We start from the raw sequence: 20,864 nt of genomic DNA, 5'->3' as shown, positions 1-20,864 counted from the left end.
TCATGAAATATGAATCGGAAGATGTATTTTCTATAATTTTCAACCATAACTTAATTTATTATTATTATTATTCATTCAAGATTACTGTGAATTTAATGAAAGCTAAACGTCTTCTAAATTGCTGTATTCAGACAAATGTTTTGCATAGTCTGTGAATACAATGATACATTCAAGGTACAGATTGAGACCATACAAGTAAAGATACTTTAATGGAATTTATAACATATTTGAGGCACAAAAATAGCAGTCTCAAAAATTACATAGCAGCAGAAACATTCATATAACATCCTTTAATACTTATGCAGAGCAACAAGGGTATATTATAAATACATAGATAAATAAACTTTCTCTGGTTTGGTTGGTTTATGGCTTCTATAGCCGACATATAAAGCAATGTATATGTACCATTAGGATTAGCATTTGATGATTACTCTTAAAATGATTTTACAGGAATATAAAGCTAAAAGAACAATTAAGAATTTGCAAGCCATATATTTTCCCACCTCTGCATTCTGTTGATTTGTTATCACGACTGTACAGGGCATACCGAACATTTTGTCTAACATCACACTGTATATAACCTAGCTATTTTACTCTATACAATAAGGACTCTTCATCTGTTTCCTTACATGTAAAGAGAAAGTGAGAAAAATCTACAAAAGGCCAAGCAGTTGCTTCTAAAATATCAAAGCCAAACTATATTGTTGGTTAGCTTATATGTTTTTTGAAGTGAAAAGTGAATAGCTGCTGTAGACGGCAACACACTCTCAGTATTAGTACTCCAAGTTGAACAGTCCCTAGCCACAGAGGTTTTGAATTTCCCCCGGTCGGAAACAGTGTTGGCCAATATGTAGAGTAAACAGGCTGAGCGTATAAAGCTTCCATTGGCACATTCATTGTAGCAGTCTATATGGCCACAAACTAACAGTCATGTTGAACTTAGGAAGGCATCCCCAATGGGACCTTCGACCGGTAGCAACGTTACAGCACGGAAATAACACGATGACCTTCACTGCATTTACCTCAATGTTATGAATATCACATTGTAATTAGGCCTCCATATTATTTCACATCGTCACAGCGAAATATCTACCATATTACTGGATAATATAATAGACAACGAATATATCTTTGAGTTATATATTCAGTTACATAATATATAACAATATATAAGTACTATATCTAAGTGGTGTCGTTGATTATATTCAATCTTTTCTCAATGTGTAAGAACAGAGTAACAGCTGGAAATGCTGCATTAATTCGGTCCGTACTCAGTGACACACGTCCACCAGCCCACCAGCAATGCTTAACCTCCACATAAAAGTTATGTCGGGTTACCTGGAGTAATGCTACGTTTCCTGGTTCTCCCCCGGCTGCAGACCTCAGCTCTCCCTAATTACTACGTGTTCCACTTTCCAGAGACCTTGTTTCAGCGGGGAGTTTGCTAACTTCATGTTGTTGCACTTTAACAGCTCACTAGAGGAAATAGTTGCAATACAGCTGCCAAATCTGAACCCTTGTTGGACCTAAATAGTGATTGTCAATCACCCTTCCCAACTGCATATTGCCTGCGCTCTCCGAAACTTCAGTTTCAGGGAACTTTGTGTAAATGAAAGTCATTTTGGACCCACTATTATCCAAAGCCTCTTACAATAGTGTGAGAGGATACATTGTGAGCTTGGGGATGTTCCTCCTCAAATATACTGATTCCACATAACACACTATTCTGAGTGATAGAGAGACTTAGTCTGTATAGTAGGGAATGGGTTGCAACAAGACATAACATACAAGTTACATTATATTCGAGATGAGGGTGAATGTATATAAACTGGTATTTAAATAATTGTTTTGAAGAAGTGACTAACTACGACCTTAATACAATATTCTTCCCTATAGGCTACATCAACATGGCTACACTTGAATATGATATTGATATTGCATAAGTTATAAAAACAGGTTCGGATCAGCAAAATCTGCGTCGCACTGTTATTCCCGTGCTGTAATGTTGAGCAGTCCCAATGCCTACAACCCTATGATGAAGAACAATTGGAGCCAGATGTTCCTTTGTGGCTGCTGCCGCAACAACAACAACAACAACTCCACGGGCTAACCTGATTGGTCATATAGTCAAGTCAACCCTCTCTCTGTCTTCTCTATGTACTGCTCCCGTGTTCCACTGTCATTACCCGTTAATCAAGGTAGAAAATAACAGACCAGACCCCCCCCCCCCCGCCCCGCGCGACTCCGTAATGGCCACGCTAAACCCTAGGACCCAGAGTGGCCAGCTTCATCTCTGTGGGCAACACGCTCCGGCACAAAGCGACCGCTCTCCCACTCTCGCTCTCTGTCTCTCTCGCGCTCTCGCTCTCTGTCTCTCTCGCGCTCTCGCTCTCTCTCTCTCTCTCTCTCTCTCTCTCTCTCTCGCTCTCTCCCTCTCCCTCTCTCGCTCTGTCTCTCTATCTCTCTGCCTCTTTTTCTTTCATGTGCACACCGCTGATCAATATGGTTCAAGGTAGCCCACTTCCTTTGATACATGTCCAGATAATCCCTCTCCGGCACTCTGCTTTCTCACTAATTCGTCTGTGGCCACTAACGACGAGCCTCTTGGATAAAAGGTTTCCAAGAGAGTTCAACAGTACGCGACCGTCACCAAACTCGTCGCCTCACGGCTGGGGTCACAAAGCTTCCAGTAAAACAACGGCTGTTCATTTTTTTCCTTGACCAAAGAGTATTTGTGTCACTTTGTATATCAAAACGTAAACTCACAGATTTTTATCAAAAAGGATATATCTATTGTTGTCCAGAAATGTGTATCTATCACTTGAACCACAAACACACTTGGTTATTAGAGACTTGATAAGAACATGTACGTAACATAAACGGCACACAGGTCAAAGGTCATGTCCTATTTGACAACACAAGGTAGAATGGGCCGAGGAGGGAGTCCAGGGGACGTCTGGGGTATGGGTTGGAGTATCAGTTAGACCATATTCAGTCCCAAATGTTAAGGCTTTCCTTAACTAACAGATAGGATACAAGATTTTATTATTATAGTAAAATAAGCCATACATTTTAGTCCAATCTGCATTTGGGTGAACTTTTACTCTCCAAGGTATTGCCGACACTTGTATAACCTTTTAGGAATAGTGTTCAGGCATACAGAAACCCCACTTGTGCCTCTACCTCCCATGACTGTAACACCATGCCCGATGGCATAAACTTGCAATTCGACTGTGAGAGAATGGAGTTTGGATGATATGCGGTATGAATACAAATTCTTAATAGCTTTTACATTTTAAATGTAGTCACGCTGTACAAGTTCACTGTAAAAAGATATGTTAATCTGTCAGTATTTAATAAATGTCTCTTTTTTTTTTTTTAAAGCTGGAAAGATTTAACAGTCTTAAAGTCTTCATGTAATTTCTTTAATTTTACAGTGAATGACTAAAGCCTCATAGTGTGACTAATTATATTTAGCTCTGCTTCAGCAAAACTCCCATCACATGTTTATCTCATTTTCAAGCTTTCGGCCGAACGACACTGGTGCTTGTTCTTCTTGTTCAACGTTTTGACTCAAAGAGAATAAAAGCAAACACAACAAGGCAACTATGTGCCCACAGATCGGGAATAATCACAAAGATCCTTCCCCATATTTCGAAAGGACTAATTCAAGAAGTGTTGGTAAAGCCCGTTAGGCCCAGCTGTCAGCCTCAGCGTTCATCACGCTCTTGGTTTGTTTGTTTTACGTAGCTGTTTTCACTTACGCCCCCAGAAGGACACAGTGTGACCGTTTGTAAGCAGAGACCAGTGACCACAAGCAAGACTTCAAATATGAGCAGCAATACTCTATTCCTTTCTTTGTGTTCACTGACATACGTGTATACGCGTCCAGTCTCAAAACAACAGCTCGAGTTTTCTCAAGAGAATGTTAATATGTAAATGTGTGATCTTTCGCCATGTAAATACATATATATATAGAGAGAGAGAGTTATTGCAGATGGAGTTCACGCAGGATATCTCTGTTGGTTTCAAGATTTTCACCAGCTTTTATGAGTTATCCATAGCAATAAATAGCAAAAGTACCAGAATGGTCTACCAGACCCGGCATTTCATCTCAGGATTCATAAGGCTGCCTTTTTCACACTGGAACGCCTCGGAGAAGGCTTCAAAGTTCTGCAGGGATCCAAGAACTCTGAACAAAGGAGACAATCTCAGGTGTAAAGCATGCTGAATCAATCTTGAATCTAAATGATGATATGTCATGATAACAATGTGTGGACTGACCTGTATTCTAGGGGACTGTGGGAGTCGGTTTTGATGGACTGGCTAGCATACTCAGGGCGATAGGCACCGCACCAAACCTGGGAAAACAATTGTGGTAGTTTGGACTGAAAGATCTTCTAGTGACCATGAATGTTGTTGAAAATCAGCGGTAACAATAGACTCTAAGAAACATATTTGACTTTAAAACCAATCCAACTGTAACCCTTCTTTATGTTTTATAATCAATGTAAATGCAGTGAGATCTTTGAAAAACGATACACTGCTGCAAGTTATGATAATGAACCGGAACAGGACCTTTGTTTTCTTTCATTGAGCTAGCTAACATGATTTATTCATTGACCCTCCCTCCGACTTAACTCTCAGTGGAGTGTGTAACGCTTATATAGTGTGTCGATAAAACCTGTTTATTTAGGGCCTGTATTCTGACTAACTGACTAGTGACCTGTTTCTGGTTGTGCTGTATTTTCTCTGGCCCAACAGAAATCTTTTCTTTGGCAAGTCCTATCAAGTTTAATGGAGATATATCTTGTAGCACTCGGTCCCTCAACGATCACCCCCACATTCCTTATTGTTTATTTGTGAAGAACAGACAGTATATTATAAAAATATATACTTAAGGGAGTTTTTGTTCTCCGGAACGTTGAAAGAAGAAAGTAAATACATAAGGTTATACGAAAATTATATTTGACACCTGGAATGTGCTTTGGAGAGTGTTTTTTTTTGTTACCTGGGCAAAGTTAAGAAAGAAAAGCTGTTTGTGATTCAGGTCTAGTCCAGGTAAATGAGGCTCTTCACCTTCTGTAGCCACCCACTTCAGATAAGCCTAGACAAACACACACACACACACACACACACACACACACACACACACACACACACACACACACACACACACACACACACACACACACACACACACACACACACACACACACACACACACACACACACACAGGAAACAATTTTAATTATGGCCTTTTCAAGTCGAATGGTGGCTGATGGCAAACATCCTACCTTAAAAGCTTGCCTCACTCCTCCATTGTCGGCAATGTTTTCCCCCAGTGTACTGATACCGCTGACCTGATATCACACACATATAAAAACACAAGTTGGTCACTGTATCCTAACATGCATGTTATTTATCGCTAGTCCGGATATCACACGTAATAATATTAATACTCGACTTACATTCTGTCCACCTGCAAGCTTCCAGTGGAAGTTCCCATACTGTTGCACCATGCACTGGGACTGCTCTTTAAAGTGCTCGGCAGAGTAATTACTCCACCAGTTGAGCATGTTACCGTCCTTGTCAAAATTGCGCCCTGCAACCAAAAAGAAAATCAGTCAAACACTGTTTACCCAAAAACAGTGACATAGTCGAGAAACATCTCACAAACCCCCCCGGAGAAAGAATCCCAATGCAATGATGTGATGATGTTGTCAGCAACCGTCAAAACACTAAAGAATGGTGCAATTTAAAGTTGAAAGGAATGATCATTATGAAGAGGAAAACGATGAGTTATCCATCCTGCCCACCATTGTCATCAAACCCATGTGTGATCTCGTGTCCAATCACCATGCCAATCCCGCCAAAGTTGAGGGCCTGCGGCTGATGCTTACTGAAAAAAGGTGGCTGCAGAATACCTGCAGGAAATACTGAAACAAGAAAAGAAAAAAGAGCAGATTCAGCAGGAGCAAGGATATGAAGGAGTCTGAAGATATAGGATTATTTAATAGTATTATTCAGTTAGTGCTTTAGCATCGGCTGAGTAAGCATCCATTCACATATTTCCTGCTTATTCTTGTGTTCTGGCGAAACACTCCTTTCTGTTCTCCATCATCCGATTCTCAATAGCATTGCATTTGGCATAGGACCATTACAAATGTTTCCCAATATGAGGGGTCCTGGTTCTTGAACCTCATCTATCTCATTTATTTATTATCTTATCTTTCGTCAGAATGGGATTGAGGCTTAGTGAAAAGGGGAAAGGGGGGTTGTCTTACCGATCTGGTTTCTGTTTGGTGAGTAAAACGCATTCACTACAGCAGCACCAATGATCCATCTAAATAAACACAGAGGGGGGTGACTAAGCTGGCTGAACATACGCTTTCTATTATGGTGATGATGGTTGGGCCATCTGAGTCATTGTTGATGTGTATAATCATGATATTATTATACTACTACATTAGTGACCCAGTGGTGGTGGTAGTAGTAGTAGTAGTAGTAGTAGTAGTAGTGATAGTAGGTGTTGTTGTGTGATATAACTCACAGGTCTGAGTCAACTGGTTCTCTGAGTTTCTTCAGGCTTTTATGTGCCTCACACTGGAGGTTTTCAAGTATGTTCTCAAAGTAGTTATCTTCTGTAAAATTAAGCTACAGAGGAGAAATAATGTGGAAGGTAATTGCAAATACTGTACGTTCAGAAACATATTCCAGTGGTCGAACAGACAGACGGACGGATCTGACAATTCCTACTTACATGGGCATACTCCTCATCCAGCTTCTGATTGTTCTTTTCCAGAATGTGGTCTGGATACCCAATGTGTTCCTTTATGGCCATGGCCTGCAGTAGATAAACAAGTGGAGTCAACCAACAGCAGATTCCATCGGCCCCTCCTCTCTGACAGCAGGGTGTGTGTGTGTGTGTGTGTGTGTGTGTGTGTGTGTGTGTGTGTGAGGGCGTGGTCACCTTCTCTCTGGCCTTCTCCTTGGAGGGCGCGTCCATCCAGCTCAGCTCCTCCAGGGTTTCCACGTAGGCTTCTTGGATCTTACTGATGAGGTCACTGACCTGGATACAGACATGTCAAACTTTATCTAGAACGTGGATTTGTATAGACAGAATGTGGTTTGAATAGTTCCCAGAGGGTTATTTCCACTTAGTAGCCAGCATGACTCTCAGTGGTACATAGTGAAGGTTCACGTGTCCGAATGCCTTCTAAATTCTGAAGCCCCAGCAGCACCTCTTCTGTTGAGTGATCGAAACCTCCGACCGGACGGCTGAACCCACCATGCGTTTGCTCTCTCCAGCGAAGGTCTCGCGCACGTACAGCGCCCCCACCGCGTTCTCCATGCTGCTTTGGACGTAGCGCACACAGTCACGCCAACGCACCTCCTCTACCGTGGTGCCGAACAGAGCCTAGCCCCGACACACACACACACGCACACGCACACACACATACACACACACACACACACACACACACACACACACACACACACACATATGCAAACACGCACATATACATATGCACATGCACGCACACGCGCAGACACAAACACAAAACACACACAAATGCACAAACACACACACACACACACACACACACACACACAAATACACACGCGTGACGCATACGCACACATACACACACACACACACTTTGCATCAGGGATTACTACATAAGGGCCTTGCACAAATTGGGCGCACACACAAGCATACTGAAAGGCCTGATATGGTGATATAGCAATAGTATCACAATGGGCAGCTGTAATGTCTGTCTGCAGTGCCTTCAGCCTCACCTTTCTGTAGTGTGCTCTGGCTTCCTTGAAGCGGCGACTCAGGCTGTTGATTCGATCAAGGATGAGCTGCCAGGTGAGGTAGTTCTGCATAGTTCTGGAGGAATCAACACGAGTCAATCTCAGCACCTGCATGCTGTGATGACTAAGGATGGATGGACGGGTGGGTTGGTGGGAAGATAGGAGGATGGGTCAATGTTAAGGGAGGGTGGGGGGATGGACTGACCTGACACTATGTTTGGCTAAAACTTCATTCATTTTCTCCAGGTATGGAGAGCTGTAGACCACCACGTCCTCTTCAGGCTGTATTTTGATGGACACACTGGACAGTACACCTTGGATGAATCTAGTCCAGTTAAAACCCTGGGACAAAGGAACACACCATTTAAAACCCATGTTCAACGCTAGTGAAATAGTTTTCACCTACCCCTTCATAAAATAATTATATCAATATATATACCTTTCAAGTCCTTTTTTATTTTACAAAATATTGTCAACACATATCCTCAAGCTGAGAATGATCTTAAAGGTTGTATCAGCGATGTTGGCTGACGTCACTTCTGTTGGTATTAGAAGCGAGATCCCAAACAAACAGAGCCAGCTCGCCCCTCCCTTCCGTGTTTCGTGTATCCAGTTAAAACTATCATGATCGCAGCGCAAAAAAAACACAACACCCACCCCTGTCGGTAATTGGTTGGAATACTATTTATTATGGTTTTGAGTGGTTGGCAGTACCATTTGTTTTTGTGTAAGATCTCGGAGCATAGGCTGCTTACAGATAGCCGTTTTTTTTGACGGCCTGTTTATGTGGCGCATAGCTAGTAGATCGTGCGGAAAGATTAGTTAAATGTGATCATTTATGTTTCGGCCTAGAATCGCTGATACAACCTTTAAGGGGGCATTCCAACATGTTTTCCCCTTCCTGCCTGGTGTTTGGCAGTGCAGGCTGTAATCATGCTGTAACTGTGCTAGTCAACCCGTCTCGCTTACTGACTGATGGGCCCACTCACGTTGAACTTGAAGGAGTCCTGGAGCTCTGCCAGGGTCATCCGGTTGTAAAGAACCGTGACATCTTGCCGCTCCTCCACCGGGGACGTGGCCTGCTCAGCGACAACAACAACAACAACAATAACAACGATGACAATGACAAGCCGTCTCTGACATTATCAGTTGACCACACATTTCCTCCATCCACTAAAGCCTGTCCCATTATACTCATTACGGCCGTTGCAAAAATAGCCACTCTCATCTCGTCTAGCCATGAGCTTCTGGCGCTAAACCCTGGACAAGTTTGATGTGTTTTATTGGATCCAATCTGAGAGGAGGCTTATCGGTTATTGTAATTTCATTTCCGATGCTATCCACTCACGTTTGCAATATCTGTCTCCAGGTCCAGCACCTGCCCCATCTCCTCCCACACGCGGTCGTCGTCTTGGGTCAGGTTCCGGTCCTCTCGGGCGATTTTGGCGATGGAAACCATGAAATGCAGATAGGCCTCTCGTACCTGTGGTGTGGAGATGAAAAGTCGATGAACGGTGCAAATCATTTCAGCGCTACTGAATCAATCAATGTTTTGACGAAGTTGAGTTGACCTTTTGGTAATTTCCATCGTTGAAATAATAGTCTCTGGATGGCATTCCAAGACCAGGCTGGTCAATCTGTCAATAATGAAGCAAATTACATGTATGATTTGTGTGTAACTGTTTACATTTCAGCAGACACTTTGGACCCAGAGAGATCCACAGTGGATTCAGATAGAGGTTATTCTGAAGAAGGTAGAGGGTGAGGCATCTTGCTGAAGGATGCCTACTGCTAGTTTGCAGACATTGGGGAACCAAATTTATGGAGTCAAACACCTTGGCCACGACCACCCTTTGCTTCCCTATCATCCAAAGACGCGTAAGTGCTTTACATCTGCGCATTCTCAATTCGCAATCGTCATAAGAATGTGCGCATTAAATAATGAATACAGCCCATTGGTTATGGGCTTCAGTGCTTTATAATTGCTGTCCTGCCAACTGATCTTACGTAAATGATATGGCGACAGGAGTCTCGGTCGTCCGTCCACACGTACATGTCCAGCAGCACCTTCTTATGAAAGCGAGATGTGAGTGTTGCCAGTTCGTCCTCCAGACTCCACGCCTCCTCTGTAATGAGAACAAACTCATGGAAACCATTCCATCATTCACAGAGAAAGAAAGAGAGAGAGAGACAGAAAGAGAGCGAGAGAGACGGAGAGAGAAAGAGAGACAGTTACCGAGCGAGAGCCATGCCTGCCCAAGATTAGGCCTGACAGGTTTTGATGAAAGCAGACTGCCTCTTCTCACAAGAAATAAAACACAGTCCTGCCAGCAGAATTACCCGGCCACTCATAAATGTGCCTGCAGATACGCATGGCTAATACTGTGTGAGCCACAGTGCTTACATTTAATTACAGGACAGACCAAGCTCAAAGAAGCTCTATTTAAACCCAGGGTGGCAATCCTGATAGAGAAGCCACCGCCACCACCAACACTAACACTGCCATCCCCATTTCTATGACTGGCTTATCCCAGAACCAAGCTCAGCCAAATGTTACTGAACGCACACAGAGAAACTTCTAGAGTTTGGGGGTCTGAACCAAAGAGGATAGATTGTGTAGTTGTGTAAATCTGCCCAATGAGCTGCAGCTCACACAAGAACACTTCTGTGTAAATCAGTTTAGAAGTGTCTTGTCTATCTAGGACATGTTTGCACATACTTTGACTAATCTCTGGATAGTTACTCAATAGCAAATCAAACAGCAGATCAAATCACAGCGACAGCACCATCTGTGGTGAAACACAGGCAATTGTGATGATTTGCGATGACATGCGATGCTAAAAGATGCTGATCCGCAGTATTTGGTTACCCTCTATAGTCAGCTTTATATTACCTGTGGTCGTGTTCCAATCATCGGAGGCAATTGGCCAGTCTCCGATACTTTCAATGAGCCTCAACAGAGGCTGGGAGTCCCGCTGTTCTATCAGACCTGCCAACAGAAAGCCCACCACAAGCCATCAGAGGGAAGCGGTTTTACAGTGTTAAAGCATCTCTCCAACTGGAGCTGCAGGGCAACACTCGCTTTGTCCAGATAATAGTAACAAGACAGATGGCTCCAGTGGCCTCCAGTCAGTTCTACTGGCAGTCCGAAAGAGAAGAAGCACAGGGGATACACGTTTTATGTTTGACATTACTTTTCCAGCCATCTATTTTAGATGACAACTTGTTTTTATGTCTTATATTTGAGGCTTATGTCAAGTTTAATGGCAAAAGAGGGCTGCAGAGAGTGGCGATCCTTACTCTCGTTCATGCAGGAGCTGTAAAGTGTCTTGGCCTTGCGTATAGCCACCCTGTCCTCCTCGTTCTCAGTCTCCAGAACACCTGCAAAACGGATGACGAACAAAGTTCAAAGTCTTCGCTGTAACGGACACTCTCTGAGGACACCAAGAGCAGTCCCAATCACAGCGGTAATGATGCCAAGCTGTTCCGTGTACACTCTCCAGGTGTGTGTGTGTGTGTGTGTGTGTGTGTGTGTGTGTGTGTGTGTGTGTGTGTGTGTGTGTGTGTGTGTGTGTGTGTGTGTGTGTGTGTGTGTGTGTGTGTGTGCGTGCGTGCGTGCGTGCGTGCGTGCGTGCGTGCGTGCGTGCGTGCGTGCGTGCGTGCGTGCGTGCGTGCGTGCGTGCGTGCGTGCGTGCGTGCGTGCGTGCGTGCGTGCGTGCGTGCGTGCGTGCGTGTGTGTGTGTGTGTTTTTGTGTGTGTGTGTGTGTGTGTGTGAATATACATACTGTATATATATATTTATATGTTTGTGCGTGTGTGTTTATGTGCACGTGTGTCTGTTTGAGCTGACCTTTGAGGACAATCTCCAGCTTGTCCCCCAGAATGTCAAACACACTGTGACGGGAGCTGGTCTCTGGGATGACATGGCGCTCCAGCCAACCCCCGCAGGCGTACTGGTAGAAGTTCTCACACGGCTTCACCGAGGCATCCATGTTCTGCAGGAGTCTCGCGGCTTCAGGGAGACATCAGAAGAACAAATCAAGAAAGAATCGATTAAAATAAATAAAGAGAGATGATGATGTTTAGTTCAGGGATATTTCTCTTGAAGGGGAAAGGCATGAAGGTTTTTTTGGATGAAATCAAGCAGGGAGTTCATCATTCATTCGTATTGGGATGTTCAGATGTTGTACTGGAGTTGGAAGTTATATGGAAAATCAAAAGAGATTTTCTTTTTCGAGCTTTCACCTGCAACAACACACTCTGCGGTCGTGCACACGTTGTTGATGTTGGAGCCGTGCTGCTGCCCTGCAAATATAATACGGGCTGAGAGTTAGAGTAAGGACAAGACAGGAAATTAGCCTGATTAGCATCCCAACCCCCAACACCCCCCAACCACGAGATGTAGGCTAGCGGTCGTATTGAGGGGGGTCATATTTTGTATTTTGAAAACGTGGCGGCGGGAAAGAACAGGCTTCGACCAGATGGAGGTCAATGTGTCTGGTCTGAGGCGGTTATGTCAGAACTGAGCGATGCTTGTTTGTTACTTTTGTCCGACACTGCTTATCAGGCAGTGCGGGGGAATTAAGAGGGAGGTCTGGCTTAGATGGCAGAGGAAATTCATTCATGATGGGGACTATTGTGCAGCTATTATCTTCAGAGTTGCGGCTTTCCAATCCTCCTGAACCAGCGCTCACCCTTGTCCGTGGAGCTAGTCCAGACACCAGTCCTGTTGGATTGTTCTGTGAATGGAAACAACAGTTCAAGATGGTCCCCAGTGAGCGATGAACACAACGGTACTGAAAAAAATGAGGCTTTATTACAGCAGTTGCAACACTTTCCACTCACAAACAGCAATAGAAGCCGCGGCAAGATGTGCAACATGTTAAAGAAATTGGCATGGCTTCTTCACCTCATCTTATTACGCGCTCATAAAACATTATCGCCTACTGACCCTGGGTGGGTGAGAGGTGTTTTGGTATTTTTGTGAATGTGTTCCGGTAGCCTACCCTTCACAGCCGACGTATAGAGCACTATTAGCCCTGCCAAGGCACAGCTGAGCAGCAGCAGCAGAACAGACAGGCTGATCTCTGCGATGGTCCAACGGCGCTTCCCTGGTTTGCTTGATTTCTCCATGATGTCCATTTGACTTTCTGATTTGCCCATTCTCCCCTCCACCGGCGTTCTGGAATGGCATGGAATGGCATGGAGTGAGAAGGGACGCTAGGAATCCATGTGTGTGTGGGCTGCTCACTGCGACGCGAAATGCTGCACACCTACAAATGCACGACACTGATGAATCAAATGTTTTGTTTTGAGGTCCTACAGCACCAGAGCCTATGGACATGGTTGTTCAGATCCATAGAAACTCTAAAAGGTTGTGTTTAGGAGCTGTGTGTGATCAGGCATGGGGAAAGGAAGGCATATGTCACTTAGGAGATTGGGTCCGGCTGTATCAGCAGACTGCATCTGTTGATCATGACGCGTGTGACAGATTCATATATAGTATTGCGTTGTTTTAGGGAATGAGTGATCACATGCAAACAGACCAGCACACTGTCCTCCAAAAACCAAAATCAGTTTGAAATATTATGCGTGGTGACTGGATTATTTTCATTCCTTCTTTCTGTCTGTGTGTGTGTGTGTGTCTTTTCTTCCCTGTCTCCAGAATCAATAAATCCCCAGTATGAAAGAAAGAGAGAGAGCGAGAGCGTGAGAGAAGGAGAGAGATAGAGAGAGAGAGCGAGAGAGTTTCATTTTTCCTCCTCCTAATCATTACTTACACGTGAAGCACAATATTGCTGATGAGTGTTTGTGGAGGTAACAAAACCACAATCACCTGCGGCATCTCGGGCGGCCTGGCACGGCATCTCGTCACTCCTGAGCACCTGTTCCCTCCGTAAGCAGCCTATCGCTCTGTCATTATGGGGCCCTGCCGACCGGCGCGGCGCTAAATCAACGCCTTTCGTGCTGCTTTGCCCGCCCCCCCCCCCGCCCCCCCGCCCCTCCCACTATCCACCACCGCCACTACCACCGCCGCCCCCGCCATCAGCTGCTACCCATGAATACACATGGGCACATGTGTGTCGCCAACCCACCATGATGGATGTGCACTCGAGCAAAGGGGGGGGGGGGGGGGGTTAGACACCCTCTGACACCGGTCAGGAGGAGGAGGAGTCGCTGACAGACATACAGGGATGGATATGAGATGCAACCACAGCCAAAGAAGAATAGAAGAAGAAGAGGAAGAGGAGGAAGGAGGAGAGGAAGGAGAGGACGGAAAAGCGAACAATGCCAGATTGGGTCTTGTGGTTTCTCTGTTACGTACGGTGGTGTGCTGAAAACACTGCGTAATTATTTTACTGTTCATGACAAGTGAATAATATATAACAAGTGAATAATGTATGAAGTATTGATTAGTTAATTCTTTATTTACAAAAAGGAGGAAGAGAAATACAGATGCCAATGTGTGTTGAAATCGTGCAGTGGTTTAAAAGTTCTGTGGGTCAACGTTTATACATAATAACGGACATTTGAACCAATGGAAATACTTTAAGCTGCTTTAACTGTATTTTCCGGGTAGGATTACAAGTCATTGTTTTTGGTCAGTTCCACGTCACTACTCTTGATTCAGTAACTCGTACACAAAAACAAGGCTTATTACACTGGCTGTGACAGGTCACCAATGTGACCTGCTCTGTTCTGTCCATACTCTCATAATTTACATCTATTGTCAAGCACATGTACAGCCGAAAAACAAAGACACCAGGCACAAGCCATTGCAACGCTCAGCCTATCTTATCCAATGATTCACTACATAAAGTTTTGTTTTTCAAAAATGTGTCTGCTTTGTAAATGCACATTTGGACTACAATTTTAACTGGTACCTGTGATCCAATCCACCACTTAATTTGCGTGCGTATCATTCTGTGTGCGTGTGTGTGTGTGTGTGTGTTTGAAATGGTATGCAAACAACAAAATTGTAGTTGGCTGATCATTCAACATTGTTGGTTTCCTATAGATGTACACACATGCACACTGACAAAGAGAATCACTGCTTACCTTTGTCTTTGGATTGTAGAGAGTCGTCGCCAGAGCCTCCGTGCGGTTATCCCAGACACCCCTGCTGAGCTTCCACTCAGAGCTGGTGTGTGGAGAAATGAGACTGTGCTGCTGGATGGAAGGGAGAAGCAATGCACAGTGTGTGTCTACTGGGCTGCTCATGGAGCGAGGGAGGCAACCTCGGAGAGGGAGGGAGGGCGAGAGAGGAGGGAGGAAGGGAGGGAGGTAGAGTGGAGGAGAGCGGAGGGCAGAGGGGAAAAAGAGAGAGTAGAAAGGGAGGGAAAGAGAGAGAGAAAGAGAGAGCGAGAGGAGAGAGAGAGAGAAAGAGAGAGAAGGCGAGAGATAGAGAGGGAGACATATTAGAGCGAATGAGTTGCAAGATGCTTATTGGGTGATTGATTGCAAGAGTGATTAGGATAATATCCCAAGGTTTTGGCATTGTGGGCAGAGAGTAGTGCTGTACAAGCAGGGTGGGGTGTGGGGTGGCTGTGTTGGCAGGGTGAAGGAGTGGCATGTTGCTGTAACCATCTGGTCCTCTGTAGCACTGGTAGTGGAGGCCTCCAGCTGCTTTGGAAGTTATTATACACACAAGCTGGCATGAATGAGGAAGTATGGAGAAACAAAGGAGCATAAATCATGCACTTAAAGGATTTCCACAAAAGGGGTTCTAGAGTATCCTACTGTATTAGCACTATGTCCGGACACCCTCTTTTCTCTTTAAGGTATCTTATTGATGTGATGTCATTGTAGCAGACAACTTTCAAACAATTTCGCAACTTTAGAAGTATGAGTGGAAACTTTCATTTTAGACTACATTTTCTGTGTTGGTGCCAGCTGAGTGATGTTTATCTTGTTTGTGTTGTTCACAATTTGGCCACCAGGTGCAGCATCAGGCCTCTTAGCAGCTCTCTGCTGTAATTAAGTATTGATGCACAACAGGTGTGGTCCGTGATGGCACACAGCATTTGACAGTGATGGATGTGTTTTGTGACCGACGTGATTTATGTGTTTGATCATGCGTTTTGGGAAATTGCACATTAAATGTGAATTAGCTTTTGGGGGTTTTATTACTTGATTGATCTCCCTGCGTTGTATTTTTATGTCCTTCATTAAACACATTATATTATTCAAAGGAAGTTACAAGCCGAGGCGTTCACTTAATTAACTTGTCAAAACGCACACAGCTTCCCAATCAGCAGAGTGGCTTTACTGGAACAGGTTCAGAGTGTGTCTCTCAATTAATTTTTAAATATATACTTCAGGAAACACTACGATCAATAGCCTTCCTCGGAGCAGCAGGGCTTTGGTTTTGGTTTTCATACTAGCATCAGAAAGACATCATTCAGCCCTGTTTTTTTCACACCATGTCTTCGCATGCCTCCCTCCTCCTCTTCATCATCTTTGAGGTCTTCGAAGGAAGACAGTGAGGAAGCAGCAGGTGGATAAAATAAACCCAGGCCTGTGTCATCTACAAATGGCACGCAGCCCAGAGTCATTATCAGCCTGATTGGGCAGACTAATGAACTGCTATTAGAGGGAGAGTGCCAGTAACTTTGGCCCGCTACCATCGTGTGCTGAGCCGAGATGGCTGTGGCGTCGACGGAGGTTTGGCATCAGAGTTTCAAACCTCCAGAGAAACCGTATTTAAATGGTTTTGTTCAACAGCAGAGAACAATGTAGGTAATCACAATGTTCCTTGTTAAATGCAGTCGTTTATGAAGTCTAAAATGAAGGTTCAATGCTTCTTTTCTCAAAGTTTACCAAAGATTATTTTATTACTTTTAATAATTGTGTCTTGGAAAATGGAAACAGATTTGAATCAGATGTTTCGCCCAGCTCATGTCATGCTATTAACTTTTTACATAAAATTGTACTCAAGATTCAATATTGGGAAACTATTCTAATATATTGCAATACATATGAGCTCGTAATCTATAGAGCCAAAAGCAAATGCAGTTAACCATGAAATAATGAAGCAATTTATCTGGCGTGGGCAACTTGTAAATGTGGGGCAAATGCTACAGTGGCTATTCAAACTTTTTTGACATTATTAAAGTTATTTGATTTGTTTTTTTAAATGTGTTCATCGTAAGAAGAAGATGTTGACATTCATAGAAAAAAAAGTTAATAGTCCAGTAAAAATTTGTTTAAAATGAATGGTAGGTGATCATGTTTTCGTTGTCTCTTTAACATGCGCATACCTTTGTGTCATCCTCAAACAGATCGAGTGCAAATGTTTTACCAGAACACTTTGTCAACTCCGGCTGATTGTCTGCACTGTCAATTATGTTTGTGCTCTGATTAGGGCTTGTACTGCAGGCACTGCAAAAGCCAAAGCCTTGTTATGCTCTGATATGGAATATTAAACTCAATCACTGGATTAATGCGAGGTACACTAACCTAGTGTATAGGCCTACTTGCGCTTGCACAGACCATTAATAAATACTTCAAAGTCTCAGTGATTATTTGGCTCAGGACAGCAACCTTGAAAGCTTTAGGCTGGTGAATGCTCTGTGTTTGATGCACAAGGTGGCTCAAGCTTGCTAAAAGCCTTGATCCAGAAAATCTGACACGATCTAATACACAGGTGGTCGTTGGTTTGCTATACGATTTATTAGCAAAATAATGATGAAAATAATATCAAACATATGATATAGAAGTTAAAATAAATGTATCTTTATATTTGTATTTCAATGTTTTGTTTATCTAACAATGTGCCCTTATTGGTGACAAAATGCATTATTTAGAAATATGTAATCTGATTTGGATTCAAATGTATTCATATTTGTTATCGCCTATGGAAACCGGCTGGATTAGGGCGGAAGGCCTACTGTGCTAATCTTAACAACATTGTAGACACAAATTGCAGAACTTCACCACCAACTGATCTTCGTCCAATCCCACACCATATTGTATGGCGCTTTCATATCTCCCATGGAAATATTCATGGAGATGCCTGGAATAACCTCCATGAACCCAAAAAAAAACAAATTAACTAAACTAAATATATTAGCCCTTTTGGTTATGCAACCATGTATGTCGCGTAGCAGTAAAGACTGGGTGAAAGAGAGAGGCATTGATTTATCTTTGCCAGAGAGTGCTGAGGATGATGCGTTGTTGCCTGTTTAGCTTCACCACATTACTCGTCCCCACGGACTGGCTGTCAGGTTTGAGGCACAGAACACATTTATACACCCTCCGCCATTAACACCGTGGTTAACTGGCGTGTTCCCGCCTCGCCTGATTCACCGCATGTGTTTAAAAAGCCCCACAGAGGCGCATGGGCCATTAGGCATGGCGTCAAAACAAACTGTCCCCTTTTGGTGCTTTAAAGAGCGTTTCAGGCTCCCCAAGGTTGCAAATATATCCTAAAAAGTAACATCGAACTGCTGTGTCATTGTTTACTTTGTGGCACCATAGGATTTGAGCGTGTAAAGATAGTGATGAGTGAAAATACTTTTTAGGATATGTGGATATAACTGCATCTTCAATTACTGTTCTCACTAAAAACGTAAACTCCACCATAAGTACCTGATTTTTTGGGAGAAACTAATAAGCAGAATTGGCTACAATCAATCATAATCGATCCAATCACTATTTGAGTTGCTAGTAGACTATGTGTGTCCTGTTATTCCACATTTGACAGTGATTTTATCTTTAAAGTAATGTAATCTAATGCAAAGGTTGACTTTGGCCTCCAGAAAATAAACCCTGAGTGTAAATGTGGCAATTGATTTGGTGAGCATGGGGTTTAATGCCACTAATGAGAAAATCAATGTTTTATGCATTGTTTTCATCTTTCCTCAGAGATCTGCGTAAATCAATGTCAAGATATTCAGCTGTATGTCTAGAAGTCATCTTCAGGTACTGCATGTGAATAGTGAAACAATAATCGAGTTTGTTGTTGTTTGTTGAGCCACTTGAATGGGCCCAACACTGAGTGATCAACCATCGCTAAAGTCTCCTATGTATTCCAATATTCTATAGCTGTTGACACGTGAACTTGAGGACACGAAGCATAGATCCTTGTTCTCCACAGCAACAATGTCATAGTGGGTTTGCCCCCCCCCCCTTTATCTTAATGGCATCCACTGCTATCGGGAGCAGCAGGGGACAATCGACCTCTTCCATTGCTTTATCAGCAGCGCTCTCCTTACCCCCCCCCCCCCCCCCCCCCCCCCCCCATACGATTGATCTATCACCCTCTGCTATCTATCATCTTGTTCCATTGCTGCTATGCTTTTGCATCAATGTTATCCGATCGGCACTTATTTGGGGAGGAGAATTATATTTTTTATCTTCTTTTAAATCAAAGTAAAACCTTTTAGTCCTGGTCAAAAAGACTTAAAGTCGAACAGACCTTTTTGTGGTTCTTTTGACGCGTGTAGGCTACATGATGCACGCGTATGGGCCTGCAAAATGCGGACCGCGAGGGACATATTGTTTTGCTACGGGTTCTTCTCCTTCGCCGATGTCAGCAATGTGGTGCTATGAACTCATACCCCGCTGTGACAACAGTTACTTTGCGAGGAGATGCTGCGCAGAGCACCGGGCCTGAGGTCAGATAAAGAGGCTATGGTTTCGCCTCCTCACAGACACTCACTTTTATTTATTTTTTAAATGGAGATTCCTTTGTTCATCCCCTTGGACCTTGGGCACGTCCTCTTGCTGAGATAATTGTATGGATTACATTGAACGAAAAATTATATCAGTGGGACTTCATGGCGCTCTGGATCTTAATTTGTATAGGATTTTAGATGGGTGTTTTGGGACTCAAACCCTTTTGCTCAATGTGAATATCAAGTGGCACTTTATCGCAAGTGTGATCATGCTTCCTTCGCAGGAAATACACATAGGCTTTAATGGCAGAATCACACTTTGATAATATCTCACCCAAGTAGTTAGATAAATGCTGCCCTCTACAGGTAAAGTCAAGCAGAGATAGGCATCTACCTGCACTGGTACTGGTGCTGGTGCTGCATCTAGTTATTCCCGTCATACCCTAGCACTTCCCGTCATATCCACCCCCATTAATACTGCTATCAAAGTTGTAGCTCTCAGGCGCCACGAGAGTTTATCACCCTGCCCCATGCGCATATTCCCATAAATATGGTGACATGGGAAGAATAAACCTTGACTGAAAAAAAAATAAACAACGTTGTGTTTTGAGCGGGTCCATAATGACACGTTTGTAAATCGCAAAAGCAATGCACTTTCTTATGTTTTTGTTATTGTGCTCCTGGTTATCGCTGCCTTAATAAACAATGAGGCATTCCGGCAGCATGCTGTAATTGCCTGGAGCCCCCAACAGTGGCTGAGTAATTACACAGACAGAGAGGAGTATATGGCTTCATGACTGTCACCATTTAATGATAATGGGGCACAACTGCGGTCAGCTAATCACAGCGAACTGGCTCGTACAGCTCGCCATGCAAATGTGACGTGACTGGAATACAGAGCAGCCGCTCGCCCCCGCGGCTACACCACGCCGCTCGCTCGACAGGAGACCATGCATAATATCATTGTAGAGCGTGACCCATCGCCACCTGCAGGGCTTTGATTAGTGGCGCCGCGGACGGACAGGTTTAATTTTAGATAAACTATATGGCTTATGTCTGCCGGCACAGACCATGCAGCACAGGCCTATTTATGTGTGCATTGTCTCAAAGTCGCATCGGATCTTAGAATCCTGTGGAGAATGGCACAACGGCAACCGACTCATCATAGCAACAAAAGTTGTGCACAGTAGGCTACATTAGGCCTACTGTTTGGTTGCTACTGCCCTACTGTATTTTTTGTGATTCAGGTTTCTTAACCTGCAATTCTGCCTTGGATTAGGATTAATGTATTCTTACAGTTGTTACTCAAGTGTAAACTGCACTTTCAAAGAACAATACCAAAAGAAATACTAAAGGATCTGCGCAAGTTTTAATATGCCTAAAATAATAATTTGATCATACCGCGGCGCTGACCATGAACACCT

General features: G+C 43.6%; 1 protein-coding gene across 1 annotated transcript; it reads right to left on the bottom strand.

Moving 5' to 3' along the window:
- Positions 1–186: 186 nt before the first annotated feature.
- mmel1 (membrane metallo-endopeptidase-like 1) lies at positions 187–15,006 on the bottom strand. Its single transcript, XM_056606625.1, has 24 exons — positions 14,882–15,006; positions 12,829–13,004; positions 12,517–12,561; positions 12,068–12,127; positions 11,673–11,834; positions 11,123–11,203; positions 10,716–10,811; positions 9,830–9,948; positions 9,394–9,459; positions 9,171–9,305; positions 8,812–8,901; positions 8,028–8,164; positions 7,805–7,898; positions 7,293–7,421; positions 6,975–7,073; positions 6,765–6,848; positions 6,555–6,658; positions 6,289–6,347; positions 5,821–5,940; positions 5,473–5,606; positions 5,299–5,364; positions 5,012–5,107; positions 4,285–4,361; positions 187–4,192 (listed from the first exon to the last, which is right to left on the bottom strand). Exons 2-24 carry the CDS (start codon positions 12,983–12,985, stop codon positions 4,093–4,095), a joined length of 2,310 nt encoding a protein of 769 aa, XP_056462600.1. The 5' UTR covers positions 12,986–13,004; positions 14,882–15,006; the 3' UTR covers positions 187–4,092.
- Positions 15,007–20,864: the final 5,858 nt, after the last annotated feature.

Source organism: Gadus chalcogrammus, chromosome 13 (genome assembly GCF_026213295.1).
Source record: "Gadus chalcogrammus isolate NIFS_2021 chromosome 13, NIFS_Gcha_1.0, whole genome shotgun sequence".
NCBI classification, from domain to species: Eukaryota; Metazoa; Chordata; class Actinopteri; order Gadiformes; family Gadidae; genus Gadus; species Gadus chalcogrammus.
Note: the sequence above shows the minus strand (reverse complement) of the source record. Positions and strands in the feature narration are given on the sequence as shown.

What these genes read in the sequence shown, in the direction of transcription:
- mmel1 (XM_056606625.1), bottom strand. Translation starts at nt 12,985, where the DNA reads ATGGGCAAATCAGAAAGTCAAATGGACATCATGGAGAAATCAAGCAAA. An exon ending in TGATTGGAACACGACCACAG is followed by an intron (nt 9,949 to 10,715) that starts GTAATATAAAGC and finishes TTCTCATTACAG; the next exon opens with AGGAGGCGTGGAGTCTGGAG. An exon ending in CACAGTCCCCTAGAATACAG is followed by an intron (nt 4,193 to 4,284) that starts GTCAGTCCACAC and finishes TCCTTTGTTCAG; the next exon opens with AGTTCTTGGATCCCTGCAGA.